This window comes from Physella acuta, unplaced genomic scaffold (genome assembly GCF_028476545.2).
Source record: "Physella acuta isolate Inbredline_101_S28 unplaced genomic scaffold, ASM2847654v3 ptg001044l, whole genome shotgun sequence".
Lineage (NCBI taxonomy): Eukaryota > Metazoa > Mollusca > Gastropoda > Physidae > Physella > Physella acuta.
Genome location: NW_026732561.1, coordinates 300,001 through 318,379, shown reverse-complemented (window position 1 = coordinate 318,379; position 18,379 = coordinate 300,001). Strand labels below are relative to the sequence as shown.

Here is an 18,379-nt window from a genome sequence, read left to right as displayed (position 1 = left end):
CCATTTTGAAAGAGGAGATTGCAGGGCATCTTGAATCTCTTGGAACGAACAGCGGCCCCACTTCCTTGAGCTGAAAGAAATAGAAACTACATTGACACGTAGTCCATTCTCTGCTTCCCTAGATGGTACCAGCACTGGCGATTAATTACTAGGCGAATTCGTTGATTAGCGAAATGATTCCGTGGCATGAACTATGGTTAATCAAAACCCTTCGCACTATTTTGGTGTATGCACCATTCACACCGAAAAGGTGACATTGCTTACATTTCGAGTTTTATTTCTGTTTGTGTCCAAATATCTTTCCGAAAGTAGATGTTTAACATTTCTCCATTTGAAACAAAATACATTGAATTTTTTATATTGAACATGATTTTGGCGTTAACAGAAACGCAACCGCAAATTTAAGGGCTAGTTAATGACATGCAATTTTACCCATCGCATATAATCAGTTATCAAACGTAATTTTCAATAGAATTTAAATGTACTAGAAAACCTTAACTCGGTATTTATTAATTTACTTGTTAATATTGAATATTGACTTTTTAATGGAGTGGGGGTGGCAGGTAACTTTGCACTTAGCTTTTGTATAAAGGGATCGTCACTAGAAAAAGTTTGAGAACCTGAGCTCGCTAGCTAGTTTGAAGGTATTACAACCAGCATCACTTTTGAGAAATTACATATTGATTTTCAAATCCACTTCTGAACAAATTAAAAAACAATCATGATAATCATAGGTGTAGGGCAAATGTAGCTATAAAAAGTATTTCTAACACATTTCTATTAGCAAGTAAACACGTAAAGTTCCCTTACGAAACAGTTCGTCCATGTGACAAATGAAGCAGGGTTTTCCTGTTTCTTTGACCTCGGCTTATAAAGGGGTACTGTGTCCTGCCTTCTTGAAAACAGATTCGAACTCGTAGCTTTCTGTTAGGGCAGTCTAGCGCTCTGCCGTTAGGCCACGTCCTCCCATTCGATGTTTTAGAGTCACTAATTTGAACCTTTTTTTTACACAAGAAAGTTTCGGAGAATTTTTTTTAAGTACCATTGTTTTATTATTAGAAAATTATTTGCGTTTAGAAAAAAAACCAATTAAGAGCATATTTTAAAGAACCTCGAGCTTTAATTTGATTTGAAATAAAGCATTAAAACATTACATATATCCTCCATGGTGACAAGACAAATGGTCTCAGGACAAATGGTCTCAGGACAAATGGTCTCAGGACAAATGGTCTCAGGACAAATGGTCTCAGGACAAAGGATCATAAGAACAAATGATCATAAGAACAAATGATTTCAAGGAAAATTGATCTCACTGAAAAATATATGAGAAAAAAAACTATAAGGACAAATGATATCATAGACAGAAAATCCCAAACATAATATATTTAAAAAAATATCTCAAGGCAAAATATGTGTAGTATTTGGGATGATTCTGTTGCGCATGCCTGAAGAGCAAAAAAAAATCTCGGGACAAATCATCTTTATGACAAATGATCTCAAGAAAAATTCATCACACGCAAAGAATACATCATGACGAAAAATACAAAGACAAATAATTTCATGGACAAATGATCTCAGTCCAAGCAGCTCTGACAAAATATCTCTGACAAAATATCTCACGGCAAAATATATAGGCCTATAGTGTTTGGGATGATTTTAGTCGATTTTAAAAATTTCTTTTGTTGTCAGGTTGATTTTATTTGCTTTCTTTCACAGAATAATTGTGAGATACTAAATGAATCAGTTAAACTTGATTTTTAAATAGTATTTCATATATGTATAAGACATAAGAATACATTAAAATACATAAATTGATGAACGCCTAAATTATACTAAATTCACAATACGTCGAAAAGTTTGCAAAAACGTTCATAACGTAAAATATATAACGAAATAGATTAAAATTATCTTAAACATAAATATTTTGCATTGAAATATTTCGTATGAGTTATTTTTATCGGAGATCGTTTGCCGATGATATCATTAGTACTTGAGATCATTTATTGTTCTATGATATTTTGTCTGAGACCATTTATCATGAGGTCATTTGTCATGTAACCATTTTCTAATACAAGATTCTAAATATTTAAAGCAATGAAGTCTATAACTCCTATGTGCACTCAATACTATTACACGAGTGCGTACATCTTATTGCGTGAGTACTTAACAGTAAAAAACAAAATATCATAAGTCTAAAACCTGAGATTTGCATTTTTGTGCACACATAGCCTATACGATTACCATACAAAATTCTTGCTTGAGCTCCACTTATGAACGGCAACCTTTTAATCCGCCAGTTAAATGACACGTGTACAGGCCCCAGGCAAGTGTTAGCTAACCTTCCGACCGCCATTTTTCCTTTTGCGTGTCCCAACTTTGTGTGGTGAGCTGCCTGTCAGAAGTTGCTTTTAAATCGAAACCACACCTATTCAAAAAGTTTTCAGGTGTTTTAACATAGCAGTGTAGGTACGTGACAACAAATTTGTTTAGCAAGGTAACATATTTGTTGTTTTTTTTAATATATTTTTGGTGCATGGCAAACTGACTCTCGAGACTGTCGTTTCCGAATTCCCCTCCCGCATTAGATTCAGTAGGGAATGCCTACAAATACTGATATGTACCTTTATGGTTATGAGCTGGATCTAGAAGTGACTTAACTTGTTTGGCCGTGGTGCGAGCGACAGTTGAACTCTTGTCTATCTGACACACAGTGTCGTTTACTCACATTTTTCAGTTTTTCACTATTTACATAACTATCCTAGCCGACACTTATTTCAAAAGACCATTCTAGCCGCTCCCATCACACTGAAAGTTTTTCCCAAAATTTGGCCGACAAACAGGTCGGTTTGTGTGTGTGTGAAAGGAGGGATGGGAGGGGGGGGGGGAAGGTTAGGACTCACACTAATAAACCAGTTCGCTGATATTTCTGGAACATTCTCAAAGCGGGTAAACTTTAATGTATGTTCGCATCTTGTGTGTCAGATCATGCTGTTGGGACTGCAGACTTTGCTATCTTTTCTGGCCAGCTTTTTGTTGGTTAAAGGTGACAACATCACCTACCACCACAACTACAAGCGCAGTTTTACAGCCACTTCTGTGGTAAGTCTGTCTTTGAAATCTTGAAGAATCTTTAACAAAACAGTGAAGAAAACAAGAATGCACATACACGCATAAAACATTATTTTTTTTTTAAATACAGAAAAAAAAGAAAAAAAAAAGAAATCATACATTTTAAAAAAAGTTAATTAATTAATGTATATATATATATATATATATATATATATATATATATATATATATATATATATATATATATATATATATATATATATATATATATATATATATATATATATATATATATATATAAAAAACAATAGATCAATAAAATCATAAAATAAATCATAAAATCAATAAATCGATAAATCGATAAATCAATAAACCAATAAATCAATAAATCAATAAACCAATAAATTTAATAAATCAAAAAATATAAAAACCCAATTAATCAAGTAATCAAATAATCAAATAATCAAGTAATCAAATAATCAAATAATCAAATAATCAAATAATCAAATAATCAAATAATCAAATAATCAAATAATCAAATAATCAAATAATCAAATAATCAATGAATCGAAGAATCGATGAATCAATGAAGCAAATAATCAATTAATCAATTAATCAATTAATCAATTAATCAATTAATCAATTAATCAATTAATCAATTAATCAATTAATCAATTAATCAATTAATCAATTAATCAATTAACCAATTAACCAATTAACCAATTCATCAATTCATCAATTCATCAATTCATCAATTCATCAATTCATCAATTCATCAATTCATCAATTCATCAATTCATCAATTCATCAATTCATCAATTCATCAATTCATCAATTCATCAATTCATCAATTCATCAATTCATCAATTCATCAATTCATCAATTCATCAATTCATCAATTCATCAATTCATCAATTCATCAATTCATCAATTCATCAATTCATCAATTCATCAATTCATCAATTCATCAATTCATCAATTCATCAATTCATCAATTCATCAATTCATCAATTCATCAATTCATCAATTCATCAATTCATCAATTCATCAATTCATCAATTCATCAATTCATCAATTCTTCTATTCATCAACTCATCTATTCATCTATTCATCTATTCATCTATTCATCTAATAATCAATTCATCAATTCATCAATTCATCAATTCATCAATTCATCAATTCATCAATTCATCAATTCATCAATTCATCAATTCATCAATTCATCAATTCATCAATTCATCAATTCATCAATTCATCAATTCATCAATTCATCAATTCATCAATTCATCAATTCATCAATTCATCAATTCATCAATTCATCAATTCATCAATTCATCTATTCATCTATTCATCAATTCATCTATTCATCTATTCATCTATTCATCTATTCATCTAATAATCTATTCATCTATTCATCTATTCATCTATTCATCTATTCATCTATTCATCTATTCATCTATTAATCTTTTAATCTATTCATCTATTAATCTTTTAATCTATTAATCTATTCATCTATTAATCTATTAATCTATTAATCTATTAATCTATTAATCTATTAATCTATTAATCTATTAATCTATTAATCTATTAATCTATTAATCTATTAATCTATTAATCTATTAATCTATTAATCTATTAATCTATTAATCTATTAATCTATTAATCTATTAATATATTAATCTATTAATCTATTAATCTATTAATCTATTAATCTATTAATCTATTAATCTATTAATCTATTAATATATTAATCTATTAATCTATTAATCTATTAATATATTAATATATTAATATATTAATATATTAATCTATTAATATATTAATCTATTAATCTATTAATATATTAATATATTAATATATTAATATATTAATATATTAATGTATTAATATATTAATATATTAATATATTAATATATTAATAGATTAATCTATTTATCAATGAATGAATGAATCAATCAATCAATCAAGCAATAAAAAACAAATAAATGATTTAACGATTGAAGGATTGAACAATTGTACGATTGTACGATTGTATGATTGTGTCATATAATTGTATGATTAGTTGTATGATTGACTGTATAATTGTATAATTGTATAATTGTATAGTTGTATTATTGTATAATTGTACGGTTGTACAATGGTACGGTTGTACGATTGGACGATAGTATTGAACGAACTAACGATCGAACGAACTAATGAGATACTGAAATAACAAAATAACGAACTAACGAACTAACTAATGAACTAACGAAATACCGAAGTATTGAACTAACGAAGGAACGAACGAAAGAACGGCATAGCCTTAGCTTTGTTTTTCCTAATAGCGATGTTTTGCTCCATTTCAATACTTCCTCTATACACTGTTCCAAGGTAGCAAAAATATTATAAGCAATCACACATTTTTAACAGTACCTAAAATGTCAAATTTGTTACACATTCACAGTATCGCTTACCTTACTACGGCCAAATTCGGTATACGATTTACGATGGTAAAGAGATTATTATTGATGGAAGCCTCCCTTCTAGAGGAACAAGGTAAAAGTTTGTTTTCCAACAGATTTGAGTCCTTGATTTGTGGACATTTCGGTGCGATAGTAGACTTTTTGTAGGCAGCCACAAATTAAATTAGCCCGGCTTGGCGAAACTACGATGCCGCCAGACCCCGCAATGCGAGAAGGGATGCTTATGGGGTTTAAAATCAAACAAAAATTATTTTTTTTAAATTCCAAAACGTTTTGGTAGTAAAAACAACAAAAAAACATAGCTACTACAGCAGTCTATGCTCTACAGTAACTAAACTGCTCTGCTGCCTAGAATAATACTCAATGTAGTGTGAAAGATGTGCAACCGCTCAAGCCACTATCATGACTTAGAGTTCTTCTTTATCTAGTCCTTTTATATAAAAGCCCATGTGCGCAATTCTCTCTCTCTCTCTCTCTCTCTGTGTCTCTCTGTCCGCAAAATATGTTCACAATCTATCATATTAGTATCTTCAGCGATATATGGAGAACTTGATACGGACTTTAGTTGGAAAAAATATGGTAGATGTTTTAAATGTATAAACAGAATTTTATTTAAAGAAGTAAAATAAAAAATAAAGGCATATTCGAATGTATAAATACATTTTAATTATGTAACCGGAAAAGTGTTGATAGTTGTGGCAAGAACGCGATTAACAATCACGTCACAAATGTTTACACTAAGGAAAGAAAACAAAACTAGTGGCATCATCTTCCGATTTCAGAATTTAAAGAAAGGAACTATTTCATTCAAATTTGATTTAGATCTAAGGAATCTACGTTCGCTATGAAATGTATACAATACAATTTTCTAGGCCTAAACTTATAAAATTTACTTTATCTATTAGGATTCTAGATCTAGAGATTCTACATCTAGAGATCTACGGAAAAACTGGTCAGATTCTATTTAGATCTAGAATCTATTCCAAAAATAAATTTTTATACTAAACTATTTGAGGCCTCAATTATTTTATAGACATCTTTGTATTTAATTTAATCTGAAAGAATATGGCATATTCGCGTAAGTTTCTTAAGTAGGCCTACGTCTTTTATTCTCCGTGATTTCTAATGTGCCTAAATAGCTGAGATGATAGTGTAATTGATACCTTATGGGTGGTACGAGTTTGAAACCCATCAAGTTTTTTTTTTTTTTTTTTTAATTTTTTTTTTGTATGTGAATGATAAAGTTGTATATCAGGACTTGGGAACTTGGGAGGACACGGGGAGAGTGAAGTAGAGATCACCTGTTTCTGTCTTTTCAGTATATGAAGGGATAGTGTGGTCAGATCCATGCTCAGCCGAAATTGGTATTTTTAAAAGACAAAAACAACATAACTACAATTGAACAGCCGGGTTTTCAACGGAATCTTTTAAGTCTCTTAATCAGCGAGTGCATTTAATATGGTATTGTGTTAACTAATACTGTGTATAATATGGTTGTAAGTTTTCTAATAGGTATTTGTAGTCTATGCTATTTTAAACAAGTCTAAACACAGACAGTAGGCCCTACATAAAACAAAACCCCTTCTTTTTCAATGTTTCATTCCAATGCTCTTGATCAATAAAATGTTTCTTTTCCTAAGTTTCCGATAAAGACTTTTTAAAAAGCTGAATTACAATTCATTTCATTACTCACTTTCACTAGAAATATACATTTTCTTCAGACATCTCCACCGTTTCTTCCCCTTTCACCTCCAAACGAAATCGAAAAAGTAATTCTAAAAGAAAAACCTAGTAGCCTATTTGTAAAGAGAAGAGAGCTATAGGTCACCAGAATTGACCGTGTAACAGGTACCTATGACTAGTCTAATAGAGGTGCTCATAACGCTCCTTTAAACATGTGTGTACTAAGCAAAGTAAATTATCAATTGCTTCTTTTACATATGATTTTTTTTTAAACACATAGTGTAGAGTGACATTGCTTCTGAACAGAATTAATTTAAGTTAATAACAAATAAAAAAAAAGTCAGGACAAAAAGAGCACGGGAACCCATACTGCATAGTCAAGCTTCGTTTATAAAATACTAGCCATCCCGGCCAGGAGCTGCACTGGCCTCTGTGAAAAAACAATCAGTAAAGGATCAAAGTGTTAAGCAGCATATATCCGGCACAGCCCGGCTTTGTGAATTATATTACCTTTTGAATTAACCATAGCCACAACTAACCACAACAAAAACACAAACGCAAACACAAACACAAACGCAAGCGCTAACGCAAACACAAAAACCAAAAGAAACACAAACACAAACGCGAACGCAAATACAAATGCAAACACAAATATAAATGTATACGCAAACAATAACGCACAACATAAACACAAATTTGAATGCATATAAAAGCATGATGCTCACGTTATAGCCCGAGGTGCCGAATCGCACTCGATTCATCTTAGTAAGCGACTTAAATACCTTATCTTATCCATAGCCTGTCGCACAGTTTAAACTGAAATTAGGTGCCATAGCGCTCAATGGAAGGACCTGGGCGCGATTTAGCAGTCTGTTAAGGCGCCGGAGGACGCCCTGAATTCGATTTAGTGAAGGACGATAGTAACACTTCTTATTCATAGTCTATTGCAACGTTTAAAACGAACGTATGCTCACAGAATAGACCAGGGCGCAAATCACAACTTGCTGGGGCGCCGATGGAAGCGTCTGATTCAATTTAGTAAATCATTATAACACCTCAAGCTTATCCGCACACGGAAAGATAGAAGTAAACATAAAAGGCAATTTAAGAGCGGTTTCTAAACTGTAATTGATTACAAATAACAATTGGTTATCAGTATGTTCAGCGTATAATATTAGTAAAAGGCAGTTTTTAAAATATCTTGGCTTTACCTACCATATCGCATTTTATCAATGTATGCTAATTATATATATATATATATATATATATATATATATATATATATATATATATATATATATATATATATATATATATATATATATAGTTTTTCAACAAGTTTTCTCTAAAGTTAAAATAAACTACTTCTTACTTGAGAAAAAGTGCATTTTCACAAATTTTCTATCTCTAATTTTCTCTGCCCGTTTAGTCGGCTGGGTTAAGGGTGCAAAAATTAGTAATTTTCTCATGGTGTAAGAGGGTGTAAAACTGTACTTACAAATGTTTTTTTGTCCTTGTCCCCCATCCCCCACCTCAATTTTATCAGGAGTGGTCTTAAACGAATAGATTTAATACAAAAAGATGCGTGTAGCTATTATTATTCATCTAACAAACTTGAGAAAGAATATTTGTCTTTAAACTAACCTAATTTCTTTAATTACCCCCCCCCCCCCTTTCCCGTCATTTGAATGTGGAAACGCGTATTTAAAAGTGCATGGAACTCTGAATAAATTACAAAAACATCCCACTTTAAGTACATTTTTGCTTTTGTTGTCCATGGTGCCACCCCAATCAGTGGTGTAAACCGCTACGGTCCTCACCCTCGCACCCCCTTGTGACGCCTCTGACCTCCAGGTCTGATTTCATATCTCTGATGATTCGTGTTCCACGAGGTTTGATATCATTTGCGATATAAGCTTCAACTTTTTTTTTCTTACGGTAAACAATGGGATCCTTTGTCGTTAAATGTGGATGGATGCATTCACAACAATTTAATCATTCTACTTTGATGTTACTTTATTTAACTGCAGCCCTTATACTTAAGTTTTTTTGGTTCTAGGACGACTTTTGAGCTATGCGATAACAACAGATGCTCCAACCATGTTCCAATCCACGTATCATTCCGACTGAACACAAACCAAATGATGGTCAGCTCTAAGACAGCTGGGAGGTGGAACCGGGAAATTAACGCGGGCTCGAACCCTGCGAGCAGAGGACAGTCTTTCCGCATCAAGTTCATCATTCACAGCAACAAGATCAGGGTAGGTCTGATGACTAGATCTTGTCACATTCGTATCACAACACAGACTGTCGAAGTAAGAAATTTGTATCAAATGTTCATAATATAGTCGAATAAGGTTTTAAAACGCATGTAAATCACTGAGATAGCATTATAGAATGAAGCGAGTAATTGGTCAGTTGCACAGTCACTAGAATAAAGATCAAGTCTACAAATGCTATCGACTAATTTCCTGCTTGGTCCCTGAATAGGATCTTTAACAAAATATCAGCCAACAAATCTCACCTTATCTCATTTTGAATGAAACAAAATATTCCCACACAAAATTGATCGCATACAAGATGATTTAGTTGAGTAACAAACGTTATCATAAATAGTTTAGAATAATAACGTAATTTTTATTACACTACCAACCAAATTATACCCAACACAAAATAACTTAACATATAATATATCTACAGATCTACAACAATCAGAGATTAGTGTATGATTTTATAAACCCCATTACCTTCGACAACATCAAATTTATCTCCATTCGTGATAGTGCCGCCGTGACTTCGATCGTGTATTCTGTGAGTGTCTATACATTTAGTAGAAAACCATAGTTAAGTTATGAAGTTAAATGTACTCATTTGTATATTATGTATGCCTATTACATAGCATTTCAACTGTTGGCACTTTTTAAACGAGTTCTTGATTTCCTATCCTAGATTTTATGACCTAAAACAGACGTTACCATAGAGTTTCATTTTTAATTTAGATATCGTATTTCTATAACTAAACTTAATTTCAAAATTGTTTATCTCTAATTTTGTAAAAAAAAACATTATTTTCCTCTTACAGATGACATTTCCCGTGAGTTTTAATTTTGAAATTGGTTTATCGAATTTTGAAAAAATATGATTACAGAAATATTATTTCTCTGTGATAAAGTTAATATTTGCAAAGATTTATAAATGTTAATACTTTTGTACAAACTTTATAAATTGTTCATATTAAACCTTTGATTTGTTTACACACAATAGGGACTAGGGCAGGTGTCGGCAACCTTTTGAGGCGTAAAGGCAAAATATTACAATTTACAAAATTTCTCAGTTTTTAAACTAACATTTTTATTTCAATGGTATTATATTTATTAAGAATTATATATAGATTATATATATATATATATATATATATATATATATATATATATATATATATATATATATATATATACTAGCTGCATACCCGTGCTACGCCACGGTGAATATTTTTTAAATGTACCAATTTCGGAACAGAACAGAACAAAACTAAACACAAACACAACGCAAACACAAACACACAATAAAACAAAACACAAACACTAAAGAAAGCGCAAACACAAACACAATGCAAGCACAAATGCAAACGCAAACTAAAAAAAACACAAACAAAACACAAATACAAACGCAACAAACAAACACAAAAGAAAAACAAACCCAAACACAATACAAACTCAAAACACAAATGCAAACGCAAAAAATACAAACGCAAACACAACTTTAATCCAAACATAAAGGCATTGTGTTCAAAGTTTAGCCCTTGGCGCCAATTTGCACTGAATGAACGGTTTTAAATCTCCCTGCTTGTCCGCAAACCGAAAGATAGAAATAAACATATAGCGAATTTAGGAACGGTATCTGTTGTTGGATAAAAATAATAATTAGTAAACAGTATGGTAACCCGGGATAATTCCATACACTACTTTTCTAAACAATTTGTAAAAAATAAAAAATTAACACTACCACAATATAATATTGAGGGTATAACTAGACATGCATTACTTATATAATAGCAAACAAATACTGAGATAAATACAAAAATACAGTCTCTAAACATTTCACTTTTATTACAAAAACATGGCAAGTGGGGCAATTCCACACACATTATGCAAATTTAAAAATTCATGTATTTAAAAATGTGTAAAAAAAAAAGCTCTTTTGCCATTGGAAACAATTTAGCATGGGGGCAACCACTCTTCATCACTGGGTGAGGAGAAAACCTCAATTTCTTCCTCCTGAATTCTGCTTTCATCTGTCATAGGCCGAAGTTATTCGTTTATAATTGCGGACCATTCTGAAATAAGAACAAAATTAAATGTTAGAAAGAGTAACTACTAATGAGTGTATGGGGATGTTTAGCTGTAAATATTGCATAAATTATAATAAATAATATAGGTACAGTAAAAATAATAATAGATAAAGAAATAAAAGAAGTCTGTGGCAATGTTATTTAATTTTAATAGCAGAGTCTTTTTAAAATTAAACACAGAATTTCTTCTAGGCTTCTCTTTTTACCGCCCCCCCCCCCCAAACGAAATGAAATTTATATAATTTATATAGAAAATATATACTTTTAACAGTGTCCGCCCCCCCGGAAGAAAAGTTTACCGCCCCCCCCCCCCCCCCGAAGATTTCAAGTGCCCCCCCCGGAGAAAAAAGTCTGGAAGAAACACTGATTAAAAAGTACTAGATCTAGTACTATTTAAGTACTTTTTAAAATTCAATCATGAGATGTAAATTACAGATTCAGCCACCACCAGTTTAAATGGTTTAAAATCATAGTTAAACCCTCTAAAGAGTATAAAAAGCAACATGGGACATTCCAAACTATAGGGTATGGAACTGCCCCAGATCATGTGTGTGGAATTGCCCCACACCTACTATTTGGAAAAATATGATTTCCTGTTCTAAATTAAAGGCTGAATCTAGCATCATTAACTGTTACTATTAAAAAAAATGATTAAGCTTTCATAAAATCAATAAATAATTGACAAAAATTAAAAATGAGACAAAATATTTTTAAAAAGTGCAGGGGTTGTACCTACGTAAAGGTGTTTGTAGATAGATGCAGATAAAATTAAAATTCTTGCTCTGATTGTAGATGAACGCTTCTCTAACAGTATCAGAAAGTACAAGAAAAGACCTCTTAGAAACAGGAAATAGTAACTTTTAATTAAACTTTACTCCCATTTAAAATAGAGAGTATTCAGTATATAGTGTGTGGAATTACCCCGTGTGTGGAATTACCCCGGCTTACTCTACGTTCAGTAAATAATATAAATAAAAGGCACTATTTGAAATATCCGTGTTTTACCTACCATCGCTTCATTTTATCAATTCATGTTAATTATAATAATCCAACAACATCGTCCCTTGGACATCCGCAGTATTTGAATTCACATAGCGTTCCCAACAGATTAGATTGATTAGATAGATTAGATAGATTAGATAGATTAGATAGATTAGATAGATTAGATAGATTAGATAGATTAGATAGATTAGATAGATTAGATAGATTAGATAGATTAGATAGATTAGATAGATTAGATAGATTAGATAGATTAGATAGATTAGATAGATTAGATAGATTAGATAGATTAGATAGATTAGATAGATTAGATAGATTAGATAGATTAGATAGATTAGATAGATTAGATAGATTAGATAGATTAGATAGATTAGATAGATTAGATAGATTAGATAGATTAGATAGATTAGATAGATTAGATAGATTAGATAGATTGATTAAATTGATAGATTGATAGAGACAGACAGATAGATAGACAGCGAAACTATTATTATCTATAATTTAAGCGGGCTGCTAGTTTGTCAGTCTTTCCTTCATCGCTATAGATTTTGAAACCATAAAAGTAAACATTGCACCATGCAGTGCTTTTCAGTGCATCACAGTTTCTTATTATAAGTGTTAGAGTAGGGTTTGTTTATATAACAACGTAAAGTTGATTTATATTTGCCACTGTTTTTACTATTTTGCATAACGTAAAGAAAATATTAAATACACGCACATTGCTAAAATATATTAAATAGATCAATGTCAAATATCATTTTCGTTTATATTACTAGAAAAGGCGGATACGTTTTTATTAACAGTAGGTTGAAAAAATTAATTAATTTAACTTTATTTGTAATTTTTGCAAGGGAGGTAATTTAAAAATAAATTTAACTCATCAATAATTTAAGTTATTATTTTTTTTATTACTACCACATTGATTATTATATGTTAAGGTTCGTAAGTAACATAGAAAAATGTTAAGATTATTTATATTATTTTCTAATTAGTCTATGATCTCTCAAATCACTATTTTTTCGGTGTTAACAGATGGTGAAATTTTAGAATTATAGTATAGACTATAGAGAATGCTGGAAAGGCTCTCTCTGGGCGCAGACGCCTGGGAAAAGCATGTTTTTCGTTGGTGATTCTAATTACATTGCCAATGTGTTTTCTAAGAACCATAAAAGTAAACACCACTTGCCGTACATTTATTAGCATCACATAGTTTTATTGTAAGTTATGGAGTAGGATCTATTTATGTGACTTAAATTTTTTTATGCTAGAAAGGCTCTGTTTGGGCACGGACGCCTAGGAAAGCGTATTGTTCGGTGGTGATTCAAATGTTGAGGTTGTGTTGTGGTTGTGTTGTGGTTGTGTTGTGGTTGTGTTGAGGTTGTGTTGTGGTTGTGTTGTGGTTGTGTTGTGGTTGTGTTAAGGTTGTGTTGTGGTTGTGTTGTGGTTGTGTTAAGGTTGTGTTGTGGTTGTGTTGTGGTTGTGTTTACCAGCGGAGCACGGGTATGCAGCTAGTAGATAATATAACGCTGGTGGTAGTGTGTCAATCATTCCGTCACCGCTATAGATTTTGGAACAATAAAAGTAATCCTCGAACAATGCGGTGCTTTAAAATTGCATCGCATTGTCTTATTATAAGAAGAGATTATTTATATATCGACTTAAAATTTATGTATATTTGACACTTTTACACTGTTTTTATGCTTTTGCATAACCTGAAGAAAATATAAAAATATATTAAACGGATCAATGTCAAATATTTTTGCTCAGATTTCTAGAAAAAATGGATACATTTTAAGGGTAAAAAAAACTAATTAATTAAAATCTTTTATAATTTTGCCAGTAATTTAAAAAGAAATTCAACTCACACTAATAAAAAATGTGAATGCAAATTCCGCAGACGTGTACGAGGGCATTATTGCTGGAATATTATAATTAGCATGGATTGATAATTAAGTTGTGTTTAATATGCGTAAGCGTTTTCGGTTTTTTTTTTTGTGTTTGCATTAATTGTTTTTGCGTTTGCATTGTGTTTGCGTTTTCTTTTTTTTTTTCAAAATACGTATCTTTTTCTATGCATATATCTTTTCTACGTGGACATGTACATGTATATTTAGTGGCAGATTGCAGATATAGGTGCAACGACTTTCTATATTATTCTTCCGTTAAACAGAATTCAAACACTGTTATTCCAAGATCAGCACACGGACAGTATATCATTTTACAAGCCACACCCACAAGTGCTGAGAGGTAAAAGATTTTCTGTCCAACTAGATGCCGTATATTTCGTTTGTATTTCGTTTGTCCTTCACCAATTTTGTTCATTTGTCTATTTCTCAACTGTATATTGTTATGTTTGTCCGTCTTAAAATTTGTTTGGCTTCGTCTACGTTTGTTATAGCAAGCCAGGTTTTGTTTATTTTTACCTAAGTTTGTTATAGCGACCCAAGATTTGTTTAGGTTTAACTAAGTTTGTTATAGCGACCCAAGATTTGTTTAGGTTTAACTAAGTTTGTGATAGCCGACCATGTTTTGTTTAGGTTTAACTAAGTCTGTGATAGCCGACCATGTTTTGTTTAGGTTTAACTAAGTCTGTGATAGCCGACCATGTTTTGTTTAGGTTTAACTAAGTTTGTGACAGCCGACCATGTTTTGTTTAGGTTTAACTAAGTCTGTGATAGCCGACCTTGTTTTGTTTAGGTTTAACTAAGTCTGTGATAGCCGACCTTGTTTTGTTTAGGTTTAACTAAGTCTGTGATAGCCGACCATGTTTTGTTTAGGTTTAACTAAGTTTGTGATAGCCGACCTTGTTTTGTTTAGGTTTAACTAAGTCTGTGATAGCCGACCATGTTTTGTTTAGGTTTAACTAAGTCTGTGATAGCCGACCATGTTTTGTTTAGGTTTAACTAAGTTTGTGACAGCCGACCATGTTTTGTTTAGGTTTAACTAAGTCTGTGATAGCCGACCTTGTTTTGTTTAGGTTTAACTAAGTCTGTGATAGCCGACCTTGTTTTGTTTAGGTTTAACTAAGTTTGTTATAGCCGACCATGTTTTGTTTAGGTTTAACTAAATTTGTGATAGCTGACCATGTTTTGTTTAGGTTTAACTAAGTTTGTTATAGCGACCCAAGATTTGTTTAGGTTTAACTAAGTTTGTGATAGCCGACCTTGTTTTGTTTAGGTTTAACTAAGTTTGTTATAGCGACCCAAGATTTGTTTAGGTTTAACTAAGTTTGTGATAGCGACCCAAGATTTGTTTAGGTTTAACTAAGTTTGTTATAGCCGACCATGTTTTGTTTAGGTTTAACTAAGTTTGTAATAGCCAACCATGTTTTGTTTAGGTTTAACTAAATTTGTGATAGCCGACCATGTTTTGTTTAGGTTTAACTAAATTTGTGACAGCCGACCATGTTTTGTTTAGGTTTAACTAAATTTGTGACAGCCGACCATGTTTTGTTTAGGTTTACCTTGTCGATCGAGTGCCAGCAAGACGTCACCATGCAGCTTGAGGCCTTGTTTAACTTCGAAGGAGACGAGAATGAAGTCCTTGTCACCAAACGCATCAGCAACGTTTGGGACACTGAGTACCAATGCTGCTGCGCTTTTCCCTTCACAGTCAACACGGCTTTCACAATGAGGATTATGTTCACGACCACGGATATTGAGGTACATGTGCAGTGCGTTAAGAAAACGCACTAGTATCAATCTGAACCTGAGCATACACACGAATATAAACCTATGCGCGTAGATGAAATTAACATACACAAACAATAAATTGCCAAAGTACACATGTAAGTACACAGTGACAGTGGCAGTGGCAGTCGCAATAACAGTGGCAGTGGCAGTCGCAATCACAGTCGCAGTCGCAGTCGCAGTCACAATCTGAATCAGAATCAGAATCGCAAATCGCAAATCGCAAATCGCAAATCGCAAATCGTAATCGCAATCACAATCACAATTACAATTACAATTACAATTACAATTACAATTACAATTACAATTACAATAACAATAACAATAACAATAACAATAACAATAACAATAACAATAACAATAACAATAACAATTACAATTACAATTACAATTACAATTACAATTACAATTACAATTGCAATTGCAATTGCAATTGCAATTGCAATTACAATTACAATTACAATTACAATTACAATTACAATTACAATTACAATTACAATTACAATTACAATTACAATTACAATTACAATTACAATTACAATTACAATTACAATTACAATTACAATTACAATTACAATTACAATTACAATTACAATTACAATTACAATTACAATTACAATTACAATTACAATTACAATTACAATTACAATTACAATTACAATTACAATTACAATTACAATTACAATTACAATTACAATTACAATTACAATTACAATTACAATTACAATTACAATTACAATTACAATTACAATTACAATTACAATTACAATTACAATTACAATTACAATTACAATTACAATTACAATTACAATTACAATTACAATTACAATTACAATTACAATTACAATTACAATTACAATTACAATTACAATTACAATTACAATTACAATTACAATTACAATTACAATTACAATTACAATTACAATTACAATTACAATTACAATTACAATTACAATTACAATTACAATTACAATTACAATTACAATTACAATTACAATTACAATTACAATTACAATTACAATTACAATTACAATTACAATTACAATTACAATTACAATTACAATTACAATTACAATTACAATTACAATTACAATTACAATTACAATTACAATTACAATTACAATTACAATTACAATTACAATTACAATTACAATTACAATTACAATTACAATTACAATTACAATTACAATTACAATTACAATTACAATTACAATTACAATTACAATTACAATTACAATTACAATTACAATTACAATTACAATTACAATTACAATTACAATTACAATTACAATTACAATTACAATTACAATTACAATTACAATTACAATTACAATTACAATTACAATTACAATTACAATTACAATTACAATTACAATTACAATTACAATTACAATTACAATTACAATTACAATTACAATTACAATAACAATTACAATTACAATTACAATTACAATTACAATTACAATTACAATTACAATTACAATTACAATTACAATTACAATTACAATTACAATTACAATTACAATTACAATTACAATTACAATTACAATTACAATTACAATTACAATTACAATTACAATTACAATTACAATTACAATTACAATTACAATTACAATTACAATTACAATTACAATTACAATTACAATTACAATTACAATTATAATTATAATTACAATTACAATATATTTTTAAAAAGAAAGCCTAGTTATTCAGTACACTACTATTAATAATACTAATATGGTTTTAGCCTATTAGAATGTTTTGATAGGCCTACACTACAGTGTTAAATTAAAAATAGAAATGAGCTCCGTGTGTTAAGAATAGGCTTAGTGGCCTACTGTTTTTGTCTCCTGATTAAAATTTACCCTGCCTTAATTTTCGATATTATATGCAGAAGTATGAGCTATTACTAGTCTACGGGTATACATTAAGTACATAATATTATTGTAGGCCAGACAATTTTCTGCAATACATATAACTAACAAATCGTACTACTAGAACTAAACTTATGCATTAAAAACGTTACAAAACCAAGTAAACTAGCCTGCTACTTCTATCGTCATTCTTGTTATTCTTTTACGACTAAAAATTTAAACATTTAACTTCAATATTTGCTAGGTAAACCA

General features: G+C 30.7%; 1 protein-coding gene and 1 long non-coding RNA gene across 3 annotated transcripts in view; both read left to right on the top strand.

Moving 5' to 3' along the window:
- Positions 1–2,342: 2,342 nt before the first annotated feature.
- On the top strand, positions 2,343–10,369 carry LOC131954956 (32 kDa beta-galactoside-binding lectin-like). 2 transcript variants are annotated; one of them, XM_059318807.1, is made up of 6 exons: positions 2,343–2,466; positions 2,983–3,099; positions 5,513–5,604; positions 9,274–9,475; positions 9,915–10,025; positions 10,297–10,369. In XM_059318807.1, exons 2-6 carry the CDS (start codon positions 2,986–2,988, stop codon positions 10,354–10,356), a joined length of 579 nt encoding a protein of 192 aa, XP_059174790.1. In that variant the 5' UTR covers positions 2,343–2,466; positions 2,983–2,985; the 3' UTR covers positions 10,357–10,369. The 2 variants fall into 2 exon arrangements, with proteins under 2 accessions (XP_059174790.1, XP_059174789.1); XM_059318806.1 differs by having other exon boundaries at positions 2,343–2,494.
- A 4,359-nt stretch (positions 10,370–14,728) lies between these two features.
- LOC131954957 (uncharacterized) overlaps positions 14,729–18,379 on the top strand; it is a 12,908-nt gene continuing 9,257 nt past the window's right edge. The window contains exons 1-2 of the long non-coding RNA XR_009388813.1: positions 14,729–14,811; positions 16,022–16,226. This is a non-coding gene — a long non-coding RNA (uncharacterized LOC131954957). The remainder of the gene's footprint in view (positions 14,812–16,021; positions 16,227–18,379) is intronic.